Source organism: Brachypodium distachyon, chromosome 1, assembly GCF_000005505.3.
Source record: "Brachypodium distachyon strain Bd21 chromosome 1, Brachypodium_distachyon_v3.0, whole genome shotgun sequence".
Classification (NCBI taxonomy): Eukaryota; Viridiplantae; Streptophyta; class Magnoliopsida; order Poales; family Poaceae; genus Brachypodium; species Brachypodium distachyon.
Genome location: NC_016131.3, coordinates 68,711,277 through 68,728,224, shown reverse-complemented (window position 1 = coordinate 68,728,224; position 16,948 = coordinate 68,711,277). Strand labels below are relative to the sequence as shown.

The 16,948-nt window shown below is 43.5% G+C and overlaps 1 protein-coding gene and 1 long non-coding RNA gene across 5 annotated transcripts; one reads left to right on the top strand and one right to left on the bottom strand.

Moving 5' to 3' along the window:
* Positions 1–4,956: 4,956 nt before the first annotated feature.
* LOC104581841 lies at positions 4,957–8,603 on the bottom strand. 3 transcript variants are annotated; one of them, XR_730040.3, is made up of 7 exons: positions 7,696–8,603; positions 7,484–7,567; positions 7,208–7,348; positions 7,037–7,106; positions 6,194–6,328; positions 5,974–6,105; positions 4,957–5,165 (listed from the first exon to the last, which is right to left on the bottom strand). It is a non-coding gene; the product is annotated as an uncharacterized LOC104581841 (long non-coding RNA). The 3 variants fall into 3 exon arrangements; XR_002962365.1 differs by having other exon boundaries at positions 4,973–6,041; positions 7,696–8,602; XR_002962364.1 differs by having other exon boundaries at positions 4,973–6,105; positions 7,696–8,600.
* Positions 8,604–9,134: 531 nt separating this feature from the next.
* On the top strand, positions 9,135–16,929 carry LOC100846885. Of its 2 annotated transcripts, XM_024462836.1 has the most exons (12): positions 9,135–9,356; positions 10,003–10,073; positions 10,333–10,524; positions 10,636–11,207; positions 11,323–11,376; positions 12,666–12,729; positions 13,429–13,650; positions 13,864–13,985; positions 15,096–15,278; positions 15,389–15,574; positions 15,682–16,151; positions 16,312–16,929. In XM_024462836.1, the coding sequence occupies exons 1-12, from the start codon at positions 9,246–9,248 to the stop codon at positions 16,642–16,644; spliced, it is 2,580 nt and encodes an 859-aa protein (XP_024318604.1). In that variant the 5' UTR covers positions 9,135–9,245; the 3' UTR covers positions 16,645–16,929. The 2 variants fall into 2 exon arrangements, with proteins under 2 accessions (XP_024318604.1, XP_010228977.1); XM_010230675.3 differs by having other exon boundaries at positions 10,333–11,207.
* The last annotated feature ends 19 nt before the right edge of the window (positions 16,930–16,948 follow it).

Below are 16,948 nucleotides of genomic sequence, written 5' to 3'. Positions count from 1 at the left end.
TCCCCGGCTCCCCGCTCCCCGATGGCTTTTCTTTTTTTTCTTTGATTTGATTTGATAACCTGTAAAAAAATCTACTACTCCCGATTTAAAAGAAGTTGTACCACTAGTATCTAGGTTTCATCTTTATCTCGTCCATCTATTTAAGACATAATGGATATGATTAGAAGATTAAAAAATTTCAAGTTCTCGGTAAATAGAGGTTTTCACTGGTATGTCGTATGATTAATAGAATAATATATGTATATTTCCTCTCAATAATTTGCGTGGGATCAACAAGTGGCAAGTTCTCGAGACGGCACACCTCCGTCACCTCGAGATTCTTACGGGGAAATGAGAAACCTATAAAAAAAATTTCTAAAAGTTTGAAGCAAATCAAGCGTAGAGAAGAAGCGCTCGAAGGTGGCATGGCATATTTGTTTCGTCCGGCATGGTATAGGCCATGAAATTGGTTGGCACATATAGGTCGAGCCCATAATCTACTTGGGATCAAAAGGGCCTCTTAACTACTAGGAGGTGGGAATGACCAGAGCACACACGTGTGATACGTGAGAGGTTTAATGTAGTATCCAATGATACTCTTCCGAACATGAAAATAAACACACCATGACGACAAAAAATACTTCGACATAATCTATACCTGTCTAAAAAATACGGACCGTTCCTTCACCACACGTTTTGGTCGTTTGTCAAGCTCCTATCGTCCGTCCCGCACCGGTCGCACGCACGAAAGAAAAAAAAATTGTGTCCCGTCACTCTCGTCTCTCCCCCAACCTCCGCCGCCGCCCTTTCCCCGCCTCCGCGCCGGGCGCGGCCCTTCACCAGCCCCTACGCCCGCCGCCGTGCTGCCTTCCGTTCCGCCCACCCCCGCTTAACCTCTTCTTTCGTCACTTGTCAAACCCCCGCTTTGCCCGCCTGCCCTAACGCGATCCTTTGCCCCTGCGCAGATCGCAGATCCTCTACCCCTACGCTCGCCACCTCCACCCCCCATGCTCAAGCTGTCCATGAGCATGAGCAACCATCACGATGAGTACTGGAAGCGACAAGGAGGGAGTCGTTGTAGGCGGCTCACCGATGGCCTGGCTTGACGAGTAGCCGACACGTTTCGGGAACCTCCACGCGGTAGCGCTGGAGCAGATCCGGGAGATCTCCACCGGGCTAGATGTCAGCGGCTGCCGGTTCCTTGGGAACTCAAGGACGTGCTGGGCAGCGATGGGTTTCCGTGCCGCGGGCTCGTGACCAAGGAGTGGGTGGAGCAGGAGGCAGTCCTGCAGCATCCGGCCATGGGGTTGTACCTGAGGCACAGTGGGGCTGCGGGTGGAACTCCGCCGCGTACGGCATGTCGATACTGGCATGGCCGACGCTGGGCTACCAGCACGTGAACGCGACGGTGGTTATCTTTGAGCCTAATGCTATGAGTGAGCATCCCCGGGCTAAAGCATCTAAGCCAGCTACTGATAGTTTTTGTTTTTCTGTTTTTTGGGATCAAAACCAACTACTGATTGTTGGAGCAACAGTGTTAAATACTAGCTAGGTTACATTTTTTATTCCAAACATGCCAAGCTTCAGCTATAAACACCTTCATGAAAAAAGAGGCCCTTTGAATCGAATTCTTGTCCTGGTAATTTTGTCGTTGGTTTCAGATTACCCCACCCAGTTTATTCCAATATGAGGCAGGTAGTCTTGACCGAAGGGGAAATCAAAGAAAGAAAGTAAGGTTTATCACTTCTAGAGAGCAATGACCTCAGATTTCGTAAGAAGATACATTTGACTTGTTGCAGTTTCTTTTTGTCATCATGTATCTTGCGTTTAGCTGATCTTTGATTAACAAAAGCCAAGCAAAGACCTATCATACTGAATAACTCACATTTGCATTTCAAACCCACTGAATAACTCTGTCATGGCAGCTTGGTAGTCCAAGTAGTGGGTGGCTCTAGTTCTTGTACTCCCTCCGTCCAACAAAAGATGTCTCAAGTTTGTCAAAATTTGGATGTATCTAGATATGACTTAGTGTTAAAGTTGAGACATCATTTGTTAGATGGAGGTAGTATCAATTTTATGGTATTTGCATCATGTATATTTGAAACTGACAATTGTATTCATTAAAAGTACTATGCAAGCATGGTGAGACGTTATTGCGTCTGCCATATATCTATCTATTATTTCCATCTATACTCAAATATTGTATTCATTAAAAGTACTATGCAAGCATGGTGAGATGTTATTGCGTCTGCCATATATCTATCTATTATTTTCATCTACTCAAATATTGTATTCATTGAAAGTACTATGCAAGCATGGTAAGATGTTATTGCGTCTGCCATATATCTATTATTCCATCTATACTCAAATATTAGACTCTACTTTTTTTCTTCCTAAAATCATGATTTGATCAACGGGAGGAAGAAATAGACATTGCCGATGAAAGGTACTATGACTATTGTCAGGGAGAAGATGGCAGAGACTGCGGACGATCTAGAAGATCCAGGCAAGCTAGCTCAAGAAATATTTGTTAATCCTTTATCTTTATTTTTGATTTTGTACAATGTTTCAATTGGTGGCAGCAGAGCTACTCCCTTTTTCACATGTTTTTTTTTGTACAAATGCATGGAGACTCCAATTGTAGTTTTCTTCTTCCACCAATTTGAAAGTCAGAATAATATCTAGCCAAAGTGTTGTTGCTGGCAAAAAACTCGAAATTTGAAGATCAATCGAGAGTTGAGACAGCTTAAAGTGTATCATTTTATTTTGTTATTCCGTTGCGACGCACTGGCATTTCGGCCATGTCTTAAAAAATACGAACCCGTTTCCCTTTGCCATGAAGCGGGCCGTGGCAGCACACAGGCCTTTCGGCTAGTGTAAAAAAAAGATATTGTGGTTCTTATAATTTGCTTACATAACCAAAACTATGAGGCAGACGTATCTCATATCCCGAATCACAGGCTTAACCGCACTTATGATTGTTTGGGCCCACAACACGTTACGGTGTTGAAATTTTAAAAAATAAAAATTCATAAACAATGTTGGTAGTATATACTTCCTCCGTTCCATAAAGGTTGCCTAAAATTGAAGGTCGTTTTGACTATCGTTTAAGGCTGTAATGACTTAGAGAGTTCAAAATTTATGTTTACAATTCAAATCTCGATACTTTTTGACCCAATTCAAGTATTCAACATTTACTTATGAGACCCAACACTTTGAGTTGTTGTTAGGAGATGGCCAAGCCTTATATTTGGCTTATCACATCTTTCTTTTTCTTAGCTAGCTTATTCACCTTCAAAAGAAGGCGCCATCGCTTTTGTAGTGACCCCTCGGGGTCCCGGGTTGCTTTGGCACGTGCACCCCCGTCAGTCCTGTGTTGTACTTGACTTGACTCTCCTCCGCTTGCTGATCGCAGTGTTAAAAAACGACACAAAGCTAGATATAACCAGCCCCTAGAATGGTTGTTAGGGCATCTCCAACAAGGGTACTTAGCAGGTACTTATATTCTATTTCTTATTTTTTGGGCTGAGGTGGAACCAAAAGTTGAAGAGATGGTTTTGCTGCAAGATACCACTACTACACGGGTACCAAGACTAGAAAAGAGGATGACAACGGGCCTGCTAGAAAAAAGAAAAGTATAAAATAAATACCCTCTCTATAATAAAAGAGAGATGAGATTAAAATAAAGAGGTAAGTGATGACATGAACCCTATGTACGCTTGTCCCGTTGAAGATGCCCTTATTATGGGAATGAACTGCTCCCAAAAAAAATGTGAATGGATTTCCATAAGTCATGGTAAAGTTAGGGTTTTTTCGGTACACGATACAACTAGTGACATCAACGGTTGCTCGAAGTGCGATATACTTTAGAGGTAATAAGAGAGTTAAATATACCTTTTGTTTTTTCTGAGAACAACATACTAACCAAATGTATATATTTCCCTCTTTTTATGTCGTATATTTTTTTCTCGCCAATGCATTAAACTAATTCTCCGTTCGCACCCAAAGAAAAACATGTGAGCACAAAAGGAGTTTAATTGGGAAGTGCATGCATATAAAGAGAGAAAAAGACCAATGAATTTCTTGTCTTGACGATACAACGGACAACAAAAGGCAGAAACACAATGACAAAAATGACATGTAGAAAAACTGGAAGGACGAGTATTTATATTCTGAAAGATATTGAATGTAAGATGAACATGGGAGAACAGAGAGTACATAGCCATTCATTCAGAAGTTGTTGTAAAGAGCAAGTACTGATAATTATAAATACACTAGTAGTAATGCTAGTACTCCCATTCTAGTATTATTAACGCAGCTGTCCTCACATTTTCTTTTTCCCATTCTACTTCACGGGGTAAAATAAAGACCGGAGTAACGGCTCGATCTCTTTGGCTAGTATACGGAGTATAAATGTATAAATGTAGTACTCCACCTCAAAACACTCGGTATACCCAACTTCTTTTTTTTGAGAATACCCAACTTTGTAGCCTGAAGCGGTCGAATCCCAGCGTACGATCCTGGAGTTCCCACCATCCAATTCAATTGGCCCAATTATTCCTCCTGGCTCGTAGGCAGGAGACCCATCTATGACTAGTTGAGTGTCCGTGCGTTGCTACGGTAACAAATTAACGCTATAGCAGCTTGCAAATGAGACAGCCTTGTCTTTTTGAACAGTTGAATCCATGACAAATTTATGTTATAGCAGCTTAATAAAACACTAAACATATATCATTTAGAACATGTGTGCATGAGACGACTATTCCTGTGAGTCTGTGACTATTCCTGTAGTAAAACAGCCGTCACAATTTGAACGGTTGAATCTAAATTCAATAATCCACTATTCTTTTTTCTTTCTCCGAGACTTCTTTCTCCAGCCATTGCCAATCCAAGCTCACCCAACTTTCCTAACCACTCGAGCAACATATTCTCTGAACAGTGGCTCTACACATCAGGGGCCTAATGAGGTTAGCGAGATTTGGAAAAAAAACGGTTGTTTCAAAAAGAGCAACCTCATATTTCAAACATGAAAGTACATACGGAGTAGTACATTTCTGTTAGCACAAGTCAGATTCAAACATAGGCCAATGAAAAGATTGTCAAATTATAAGAGAAGGGGAAATACTACACAAATGTTTGGAGGAAACAAATTATAGTTGAAGAATTCCACTTTTTCTCCTTTTTTTCTGCAGTAAAGTATTCGACTCCAGTTAGATAAGACAAAACAAATTATAGTTGAAGAATTCCAGGAAGGAAAAGTAGAGAAGAACTTAGCATGTCAAGATGCCGGCATGTTGCTTTATAAGTGAAACATAAAATTAGAAAGGCCTACATGGTGATGAAATCTCTAGTTAGGAACCTGTGCGTTGCTACGGCTAACCATGTATGCCTTGGCTAGCCTCATCTCAATAAATGTTTCTAACGTATGTTTTTTTTCTCCTTTTCTAATCCCTGTATCCCCATATGTGGACCATGATTTCATCATTGGTACTTTGTCTCACGCATCCTCGGTCATGTTCTCCGGTTCTAACGAGGCTTTGTTTTGGTTTGTCCTTCTTGTGAATTTGGCTAAAAAAATTAGACCTTACATACATCACTGAGTCAACTGAACTCATGACATGCAGAGGGAAACCCCCTTCTTTTTATTTACCCAGCAATTCTAAAATCTGTACTCCCATGTAGATACCCTTATTATATTTTCAGAGTTATGCTACAGTACAATAGCTAATATAGTGACTACTTCAGATCTTAACCTGAACCAATCTTCAGTTGGTTTAATACTCTGATTGATTATAAGTGCAGGCAAGAAAGGTGCCAGATTTTTGCACTTATTTACATTCAAAGTAAATATATTGGTTGAGGGTCCATCGAGCATTGCTATCATTAGGGCATCAAATGACCATGCCACCAACAGCAAACAATGGATGTTAAGAGAGAAGATAACCACATAAAGCATCTAGCACGAAGAGAGAAAAGTGGGAAGATAGTGCACACCAGTTAACATTAGCCAAGCTTCAATGCTTCCCTAAGACCAAAGCTCATCTGCGCCCGTCCCTTTTGTCCTAGTGGATTATTTCCATTATGCATCATATATCGTTACAAATTCATTGTAGTCGATTTGGCATACTGAAGACATACAGCACACACAAAAAAAGGATTGAATTCTTGATCTTTAGTTTCTAACAGATCACATGATGAGAACATATCTACTTACATTGTCCTGAATGTCCCGAAAAATATCATCAAGATGTGCCGTCTCCTGTACCGAACTCTTCACAGGATACCTCCTCCATCCAGCCACACCTCTTTCATCGATCAGCTGAATGGATCAAACTTTGCCTTCACAAACCTGATTGACATATAGTCAGGCTCATCATAGGCATAAAGTATTCTTGATATTTGAACCCCAACAATTCTGAATCGTCTACAAATTTGAAGTCCCATCATATCGTCTACAAATTCTTTATGTAACTGTTCTAACAGACAAATAAACCTGGACTTGGCAGGCACCTTTATGAAGGATAATGAATATCAACATGATCATTTAAAAGAGCATGAAAAAGCACAGAGAGCAACTAAAGAAAGGTTGGGGGCATGAAGACTGAAAGAGGCTCAACTGGCATAAAAGTAGTGTTGCTTTGAGTTATTTATTAAAATCCATCATCTACTATGGAAAAGCACTAATTTGATAGCATCATAATATGTACACAGCCATGCCAACAAGGATGGCTTCTGAAAATAAAGGGTTGGATTGAGTGAGGTAAATAAGAAGGGTCCAGATCACTTCGTAGTAAGCATATATTAGTTGCGATTTTTTTCCATAGACCAGAATGGCCTAGGGAATAAAATATGCCTTATTGAAGCCCGGAACATGAGGAATCAACATGGCAGTGAGGTACGCACACCTTGTTTGAAGTTGAATAATCAGGAAAACTAAATACGGTAAACAATGATAATGCAGATAACTGGAAACTTGCAACTTTGTTATATGGTAAAAAATTAAGCATGCCATCAGAGCTGCTTTCAGTCTTATGTACAAGTAAGCAACAAAAGCTACCATCAGATTAATCCCATCGAATTAATGGGTGGATGCATTCATGCATCGGCGCTGGGTTGAAGAAAATGACCTGAAAAAAGGGCATAGGTTATCATCCAATCTAATCAAACAAAGAAACTTGACAGTTGAAAAGAGCTAACTAAAGGTGCAACTTTTATCAAGAAACCTCACCTGAGGTGCCTCCATGGGTTAACTCGGGGAAATCGACCGGCCGCTCCGCCCACCTAGATCACCCACCAGTTTACTTAATCATCACAAGCTCCACAAGCTCCATTATCAATCAGTAGGAACCCCCAAAACTCCAAAAAAAATCTGGGAAATCAAGAACACAAACCGGTAAGAAGAGGAATCCTAAACCATCTATAAAACACACATGCACGCACGAAAAAGAAAATCAATTTCAGGGATCGGTTCGGTAAGACTGCAGCTTTGGAGGTTATCACAGACCTTGTACTTGAACCCAGTGGGAGGGCCGACCTGCCACTCGGCGAGCTCTTTTTGCAGCCGATTGCAGTCGATCATTATCAGCGCCTGCCACAGGGAAAAGGGAAGAATTTGTTTTTAGCCTAATCGCGCACGGAGAAACAACCAATCCGCGAAGCGAATCCCATGGATCAGAGGAAAAGAAGGAGAAGAAGATGGGTTTTAGGGTTTGAGACCAGCGGGAGGACGCGCGGCGGCGGTCCGACGGCGGCTGAGGATGCGCGTTGCGCGGATCGCCGCTGCGCGGTGGCGGCTGACGTGCAAATTACGGCGGTGCCGGCGGACGTAGCGGGGGGCGGACGCACGCGCCGGCCGCCTGGATCCCGATGCCGCCACCATCTCCTTATCCCGCGGCGTCCGTGGTGGAGGGCGGTGGCGGCGGCTTCCGTGGGGGAGCGCGGTGTCGTCGTCCGCGGTGGAGGGCGCCGGCATCGGCTGCGGGGGAGGAGGGCGGCGTCGGCGCGGTGGACGGCGGCTCTATGTGGGCAGATGGATGACGTCCATGTCGAGCGCCCCGAGCGCAGGGGGCGCGGTCGGCGGCAGCCGGCGGAGCCGAGCGATGTGGAGGCACGCCAGCGCGTAGGCGTCACTCCACGCGTGGCCAACCTCACTGCAAGACCGCGAGTGTAGCTGCTCCCACGCCATATCCCGTGACGCCTCCTCCGCCCGGAGGTCGCCCGCTGCCTCCTTCTCCGCCGATGCCACGAAGGCGAAGCCCCCCTCCACCGTTATCTCGCGCAGCAGCGCCGATCCGTATCCGATTCACCGTCGGCCATCGCCGAAGGAGCATAGGGGAGGCGGGGGCGGAGGAGAGCAGGGACAGGGGCAGAGCGGAGGCGGGGACGGCGTGACGGCGGAGGAGAGGGGGCTGCGGGCACGATGGAGTGGCGGCGGCTCGGGGATGGGATCGGGGAGAAGGAGATGGGATCGGGGATTCGGGGAGAGAGCCGGGAACTTGGGATTTTGGGAAGTACGGGAGGCTGCGGGCGCGATTGCCGCGTTCGTGCGTGGGGAGGCATGGGACGGACCGCTCTGTCGGACTGTGAGAACGGACGGCTGGAGTGAGATTCGGTAGCGATGTGCGGAGGAGGTAGACGACGTACGAGCCTACCTGCGGACATAACTCCAAATTAAGAAATAGCAAAGATAAAGAAATTCATGTGGAGCAGCCGCCGCATTTGCAGTGTACCAACGTCACATCCTACTTCAATGACATTGCGGGCCTGGAAACACGAGGTTCCACATGTAGGCGGAGAAACGCGACGCCAGCCGGTGCAACAGATATACTACCTGGGGCATCTCCAGCTGCCCCATATAGGCTAACCGTTGTCCGTTGGATCCTCCAGATGTACGGTCCGATGCGTCCCGGGCAAGAGCTACCCTGCCAGCCCACGAGGGCCGCGCGGGGCCCAGAGCTCGGGCAAAGAACCGTGTCTTACGCGGCAGACCGCACACCCGCGTCTCGTACACCGCAGTGTAGCTGAATGACAATACGGACCCACGGAGATCGGGACCGGCATGTCATGTAAGGTGGTAGCTTCATATGGGTGTGAGCGGGTGGGTCTACTTACCCAAAACGGCACCTGAGAGGGGGTCACGGAAGCGGGGAGAACTGGACGAGACTTCCTATATCTCGCTACCGTCTCCTTCCCCTCTCTCTCTCTCTCTATCAGCAACCCAAAACCCCATTCCATTCGGGTTTTGGGGGGCGATCGAGGGGAATCCAATGGCGCAGGCGGGGCGGCCATCGCTACGGGACCCTAGCGTCGCCACCGCTTTTCGGTCGGCGCCGGCGCCGCCAGCTAGCCGCCCTGGCGGCGCGCCACCGAGGGCGAAGGTGATCGATCAGCTCGCCTTCTTCTCTCTTTTCTGACGCCATGTTGTTTCCCCCCCAAATGTCTCGACGATCGGGGAGGTTGGTTAGGGTTTCCTCCGTACGGTTTTGCGGCGTGCAATGAAGGGGCTGGGGTTTTGTTGATGAGTGTTACCATGCTTTTGGTTTTTCTTACCCGTGGACGCGTCGTTGCTTGGTCTCCAGCCGTGCTCGGGGTCTTGCTAGCATTACTAGGAATCCCCCAATTGAGCTTCTTGCTACTCTTTTTTTTTCGCGTGAGAAAAAAAGGAAATTCTTTGTGGAGCATATTCTCCTCTTTTTTTCCCGAGGAAAATATACGGAGCATACGTTCCAAATCTTGACCCCCCACCCAGGCGAGGTTGATTCTGTTCTTGCATATGTGTGGATATACATGATTGTTTGCTTCCTCCAAATAACCCATATGCAGTCCGTCTGCGATGGGCATAGATTCAACTGCCTAGCTTACCAGATTTTGCACCTGGATTAGGATAGGCATGCTTATCATGCCTCTCCCGGGTTATTTTTTTCCAATTTTATACAGAGAACTAGGAGATTGTTCAATATACATTCTTGAACAGGAAACAATAAGGGAGAGGTGTTTAATATTTGTTTTGCTCTACTCCTGCAGGATGCACCTTGTCCAATCTCAGGTGGTGATAGAGATCATTCAGGACAGTACAGAAAAGTTCCAGGGCATGTGTATGTTCCTTTGTGCATGCTTATGTAACTTGTGCTTGGATTTGTCAAAATAGAGCATACTGATTTGCCCTTAGGTTCACAAGAGGTTCATTGTTTTGTTAATTGTCTTATGTACTTTTTTGTGCCAAGCTATCATCAATTTTGTGAAAGGTTGCATTTAAACACCATTCATGCTTGTACATTGCAAAATCCAGAGACATTTATGTCATTTCTAGTTGTATTTGTTTTACAGTCTAGTAACTTGCTCTCTATTGTGCAGCATGCATAAGTCTTCTGGTGGTACATATTCAAAACCTGATGCAAGAGTGAAGCTGATTCCCGCAGAAGACATCACTTATGTACGGCGTGGGAAGCCTTTTAGTAAAACAATTGGCTCATCCAAATTGCAGAAAAACCACTGCAGACGAAGTGTCACGCCTCCTCCGAGTTCACGTAAAGTGTCACTTGCAAGGTCGGCACCGCTTAATCACAAGCCCACTAGACCGGCCCCATCTGTTGCCCCGAGTCTTTCTCCTAAGAGATTTGAGACTGCTGAAAACGGGCAAATTGTTTCTCTCAATAGGCCATCACCAATCTGCAAGGCTGTCCAGAGAGATGCAATTCCTCCAGCTGTTTTGCTAAAACAGGCAGCAGTTAATCCGAAGTCTCCTAGTTCTGTGCATGTGCTTCCTGCACATTCAAGTAAGGTTCCAGAAGCACATTCAAGTAAGGTTCCTCTTCGTACAAAGGCAGAACCTTCTTCTAAGAGTGTTGTCAACACACTTGATAATAAAAAGTTATGTTCTACAAGCCATCAGGCTACACAAGTTCAACGTGATCAAGATCATACTGTGCAAAAAGAACCTACTGTGAAGCCTTCGTTACTAAGTCCAACATCTGTGCTTAGTACAAGGACCACAGAGGTAGGCCCAGATACTAGATCCAGTCCTTCGCCGGGATTTGATGGAAAATGCAAGTTGGCCTCTCTGCAACCTGAAACGAGCATTCCTCAAGCAAAAAGCCCGCAGTCCACAACTCCAGTCCCATGTGATGAACTGTCTAATGACTTTGAAGCTGTTCCTTCCTCTAAGAACTGTAGCAGGAATGAGACTCTACCAAACCAGGAAGCATCAATTAGTTGTAACATGTCTTCAGGTACAGTGAGGATCCTTGCAGTAGTCCTATCCACATTTTAAGCTATGTATCTAAAATAAAGTACATGAATTATAGCATGCTATCAGTCTAGTGTTTGATAAATTATGCTCTTCAGAAATTGCAGGACGAAAAGTCTGTCAAAATGTTCATCCAGCTTCAATTACTCAGGGTGAGCCGTTTTACATTGTTAAGTTTTGCATCCACCTTTTGCCTTACTGTATATCTTGTTCCCTATAAAAGATGTATATCTTGCTGCACTATCATTAGATTGCCCAGAATTATTCTTGTTTCTAAACCTTGTAAATAAGAGATTATCTCTTGGTTGGTTCGTGCTACACTGTCAGTACATTGCTTGGCATCTCTCATTTTGTAGATTATATAAGGAGTGCAGAAACTTCTTAGGAAACATGTAAACTTTTCATTTCCAATAAACGGAATAACCTGGAATCCAAACTGGGTTACATTCCTTGCATAACTGGGTTACATTCCTTATATAACTGGGACGCCGTTGCCTGGGTTCCCAGATCCACGCGTCGGTCTGAGAAGGTACCAACGTCGTTGACGCACTGAGTATGGAGGCTACAGAGAGTATTACAGCCACACCGTCGCGTGGGTTCCGGGATCCAAGTGTCGGTCAGAGAAGGTACTAATGTCGTTGACACACGGGGTATGGAAGCTGGGGAAAGTAACAGTCTCGCCATCGTCTTACTTGTCCAAAGTGGGTTGCATTGCTTAGAACTGGGTTACATTCCATAGATGATGAACTGTCTTACTTATTTGGCTGGTGCTACACTGTCAGTACATTGCTTGGCATCTCTGGTTTTCTGTACTTAGGTTATAAAAGGAATGCAGAAACTCATGGTTATTCAAAGTTGACGGATCACATAAACTTAAATGCAAAATGACACAAATTAAATTTGTAGAAATTTTAAACTTGCACTTTTTACTTTACTGGCTTGGAGTTCTTCCACATATGTAACCTTTTCTTATTTGATAAGGAGTTTATGGTAGTTCCTATTAGGCTGAGCTTGGCTATCATGGTTTATCAGTTTGCGCCTTGTGAAGTTGCTATGAAATAAAATAGTCCTCCTTGTCTTGCATTAGCTTTGCTGCACTTAGTTCCTACGTTTGGACTAACTGTTTTCAGACTTCGCCTTTTGTATACTAATTCTATCGAGTATCGCTTCAGTTCCCATGAAAGGACCCGAGAGTATTGCTTGCTTTTTCCCCCCTATATTAGACCCAGTAAAATAGAAGAATTAAAGACAAAAACCCAACTTTGTAGTCTTGTAGATTTGTACACTGTGTTTCCCATATTTATGTAGAGATGTTTTATTGTTCAGTGTATGCATTTGCAAGGACAGAATATATAACAGAAAATAACTGGATGATTCTTTTTTTATTGCTGAAATATTTCTTGACAAACTCGTGTAATGACATTTGATATTTGGTAAACAGGTGCCCCAGTACTTTTGCATACAAAACTGTACAAGAAACCTAACCATCCAGAAACCTGTTGGAAGTAAGTAATTTACTTTTATGTATTGGAATCTTTTCAAGGGTATTACTGAAGCTTCATTTGAGAGTTAGTGGGATTTTTTTTATGGGAGTGTCTATTTCTCAGCTGCTTAAGAAATAGTTATTTCTCAGTCAACAATCATAGTCATCCAATGAAGATTTTCTTATCCATCGAACCTACATTAATCTTACATGAATCTCAATGATTGAATCAAAAGGTTGTTATCATCGACTAAGAAATAGTTATTTCTCACTCGCCTAAGAAATAGCAAAACCGTTCTTTAATTGCATGAGTTATTTGGAAAATTTAGCCATCTAGTTGAATACTCCCTCCGTTCCATAATTCTTATCTCAAATTTGCTCAAAAATGGATGTATCTATTCTTAAAAGATGTCTAGATACACGTAAGATTTCGACAAGAATTATGGAACGGAGGGAGTAGAAGTTTGCGCAAAAAAAAGGGTTTGGTTTTGGATCGTTGCTCGAGCACAAAACCCAGGGATACCGGAAGTTTACTTCCCCAAGGAGAAACTAGAAGGGGGATACTAGAAGTTTATTGGGGTCATCTGTAATTCCAGAGATTTTAACTTCCTATCTAATGTTGAAATCAAGTGACAATGAGGAACCTGTGGTGTTTTCCCTTAGTAGCCATGTACTTTCATTCTCAACTGAACTCTCAGGATCTCTTTCCACTTTCTTTTAGGGGAAAATTTGAAGTAATTGGAGAACTAACACACACTTGTGATGGAATTGAAGCCCATTTCCCTCGTGAAATTTTTATCAAAGTATATGAAGCTACAAAACAAATGCCTGAAATCTTGAAGCTAGAGGCTCTACCTCTTTCGTGTGTGTTGCCTAAAATATTCAAGATGGAACCCCCAGATGGACAGGATATTGGACTATGCTTCATAAGCTCTCTTCAAAGGTACACTCTAATGATCTTAGCTTTCGCTGTCATTAAAGAAGCATCAGCAATGATATCGATGACTAACTTGCATGCCAGCTTTGGCAGTGACCAGTTAAGTGGTCCAATATTCTATTCCTGACAATTAAATTCATGCAGAAGCTTTTTGAGTTCATCTTGATTGTCTACAGTGCACATATGCTTGCCTTATATTTAAGCTTATAATTTTTGCAGGTCGAACAGGAATTTTGATCATCTCCTGGAATGTACGTCTTCACATATTGGTTTGCGGACTAACATCGGCACCACAGAGTTGCTGATATATTCATCCAAATTGCTTACAAAAGATGATCAAAGTATGTCCACATGATTGTTACAAAGTTGTGTTTCCATTACTATGTGTTTTGCGTGATTCACATTTTCACATGATTATTGTGATGTTCTCTTTCCATTACTCAATGTGTTTTAAACTCCAGCATGGTTGACAACTTCTTGGACCTGGAAGCATCTATAAGGTGATGCATTTGTTTACAACTGACCAGTCTAAACAATATACTAAACAAAAATACAAAATGTAAAGAGTGGAACAAGAAGATTTTACTCGTGAGAAGGGAGGCGAAAGGGAGTGAACGGGCTTAGGGGGAGTTCATAGAATCAAGGCGATTGCCCCAAACAGTAAGATATTTACAGGAACTCAGTAGCGGAAGCATGAAAAAAAATTAGGTGTGGCGGAGTTTATACAATGAGAAAACCATGTACAATGCAAGCTCACTAGATACTAGATATATATTGCTTTGTGTTCTGAAAATACAGTAAAAATCCAAAATTAAAGTATTGGCATAAGTTATATGGACTATATACTACACACTGGTGGAGCCACTGCCCGGCCACCTGAGCAGCTGCCCAGGCTCGGCAAAAAAATCACCACTAATTAATGTAGTTATCTTAAGGCTTAATAGATGTTTTTCTGAAGCCAATGGTGATTTATAAAGGTTTTGCCCGGGCTGCAGAAGAAGGTTGGCTCCGCCACTGATACTACATATGGGGGTTTTGGGCAGATTTTTAGGTATGGCAGTGTCCCACCGGACTTTGCCATACCGATGGATCCGCCACTGCGGGAACTTTTATCACAACGATTAGACCACAGATTGATGTCTTCGCATGTCTGTTCACGAAGAACATCAAGGCTCTCATTGGTAGGTTGACAAAGAACATCAAGGCTCTCATAGGTAGATCTGTGCACAAGCTTATTGCAGCGCTTTCAAATATTCCACGAAACAGCAATAGCTATGGTAGAGTTTACCTGATTGTGCAGTGCAGCTGATGTTCATATCTTTTGTGAAGTTTTCTGTTTGTAATGTTATGCTTGAAACCTGCTAAATGTTTTCTGAATGTTTGAAAAACTAGTAATACAGGGTGTCATATTGATTATTACCACCTAACTAATCTAGAATTTATTGTAACAGCAAAAGACGGGAAGTTTTACTTTTGGGGTGTTTTCCGGAAGAATCTCAGAAAGAAGCAGCACCGAGACAGCAATCACAGAAATAATTTGAACAGTAGGAATGCTAGTCTATCGAAGCGAGACTCTCGTATACCTGAAGATATTGGTATGAACTTGGATATGACAGAAGGCATAGATAAAGAAGGTAAGAAGAGTGAGATTAGCATGAAATTTGATGCAACAGGACTTAAAAAGATGGAAAGGAACAAATCCAAGGAGATTGCGATATATTTGACCTTATATTTGATATGACAGGAGACAAACAGACAGAGGGGGTCAAATGTAAGAGTGGCACCAAATTAGAGTTAACAGGAGACAAAGAGACAAATAGGATTAACAAATGTTTGGCCATGCGCAAAACTGCTGATTCAAATGCTGCGGTCTGTAATGCCGCTCCTGCTGTTTCTTTCTTCACTGGATCTTGTAGTCCTGACTCCACAGGTAACAATCTTTTTTCTTGGTCGCACATCTGCTATTCAATTGATGCAACTCCTAGACTTGCTTTTGTTGATCAATGGTTTCTTCCTGTAACCTTCCTGTAACTACAGATTCTCCATGTAAATCTTCTACGAGAGCTCCTGCTTCCGGAGACCTTGTTTTGGATTCACCTCCAGGATTTCTTGATATCCCTCCTGGCTTCACAAGAGCCCATTACAGGATTCGTGCAGGAGAAACTGCTCAATCGTATATTGACTCTTCTTCCAGTCTTGTTTTGGACACTCCAGGATATGCTCTTGATATTCCTCCTGGATTTACATCAGCTCATCGCGGGTCACATACGAATGCCACCATAACTTCTCCTGGATCAGAAAATGGCGTATCCACTCCTTTTCCTGAGAAAAAGCCCCAGATCAAGTTTTCTTTAAATGTTCCAAGACCTGTCCAAACAGATGCTCGTCCTGGATTTGCTGAATTGCTCAAGGTGAAAAAAGAGCCTGGGTTACCAGCACCCTATAAGGCTACAGAGAAATTAACACCAATTGGAAAAGCAAATGAAATTAAATTCAAGCATGATGAGGTAATCCCACCTACTCTATAGTGTTTTGTTGTTTATGCAGAGAGCAGAAGTTTCTGATCGTCATTTTGCAAGGGCACATCACATGTTCTTCCACTGGAACCTACTATATACTTTCATCTGTCTCAGTAAATTAGCTGATATTAGCACCGTAATTGTGCAGGCGAATGTGGAACTGCAGGAAAGCTCGGAGGAGGGAGAGTTTCGGAAGACCAAGCGCATGTCTGACCTCCTGGGTTTCTCTTCTCCTTCTTCAAGCAACAACACCAGCCCCTCCTCATCTATACCTAGAAAGTGCCCCGAAGTTTCTGTATCTGCTGCACCGTCAGCAAGCAAGTTCCAAGAGAAGGCGCCACCTGAGAAACAGAGTCATGGATGGAAGAGAGGTCAACCGGAGCCATCCGGGCCATCCGCAGCAGAGCCAGAGGCAACCAAGAGGCTCAAGGTGAATGGGCGCATGGCACTCAACAGGTGCATCGGCCATCGAGGACTGTGAACGGTGGTCTCGTTGTCGCCAGTGTCTTCAGGTGGTATCTGTTCTGTACAAGTGTGTGTGGTCAAAGGGTCCCCGACGAAGTGATTGGCGTGTGGTGGAACTGCTGGCTCTGCCGTGCATTTTGTTTACAGACGGTAATGAATTTATATGTGCAGGTGGGCCTGGACAGTCGGTGTTTTGGGTCGGCACTGAAAACCGTAAGAATTCAAGTGCCTAGTGCTATGTCGAAATATAAATGGGAGTACTACCGTTGATGATATGGGTAAAGGTGTCACTTCGATGATTTATTATGAATTAAATCAAA

What these genes read in the sequence shown, in the direction of transcription:
- LOC100846885 (XM_010230675.3), top strand. Translation starts at nt 9,246, where the DNA reads ATGGCGCAGGCGGGGCGGCCATCGCTACGGGACCCTAGCGTCGCCACC. An exon ending in AGAAGGCATAGATAAAGAAG is followed by an intron (nt 15,279 to 15,388) that starts GTAAGAAGAGTG and finishes TTGATATGACAG; the next exon opens with GAGACAAACAGACAGAGGGG. An exon ending in TTGTAGTCCTGACTCCACAG is followed by an intron (nt 15,575 to 15,681) that starts GTAACAATCTTT and finishes CTGTAACTACAG; the next exon opens with ATTCTCCATGTAAATCTTCT.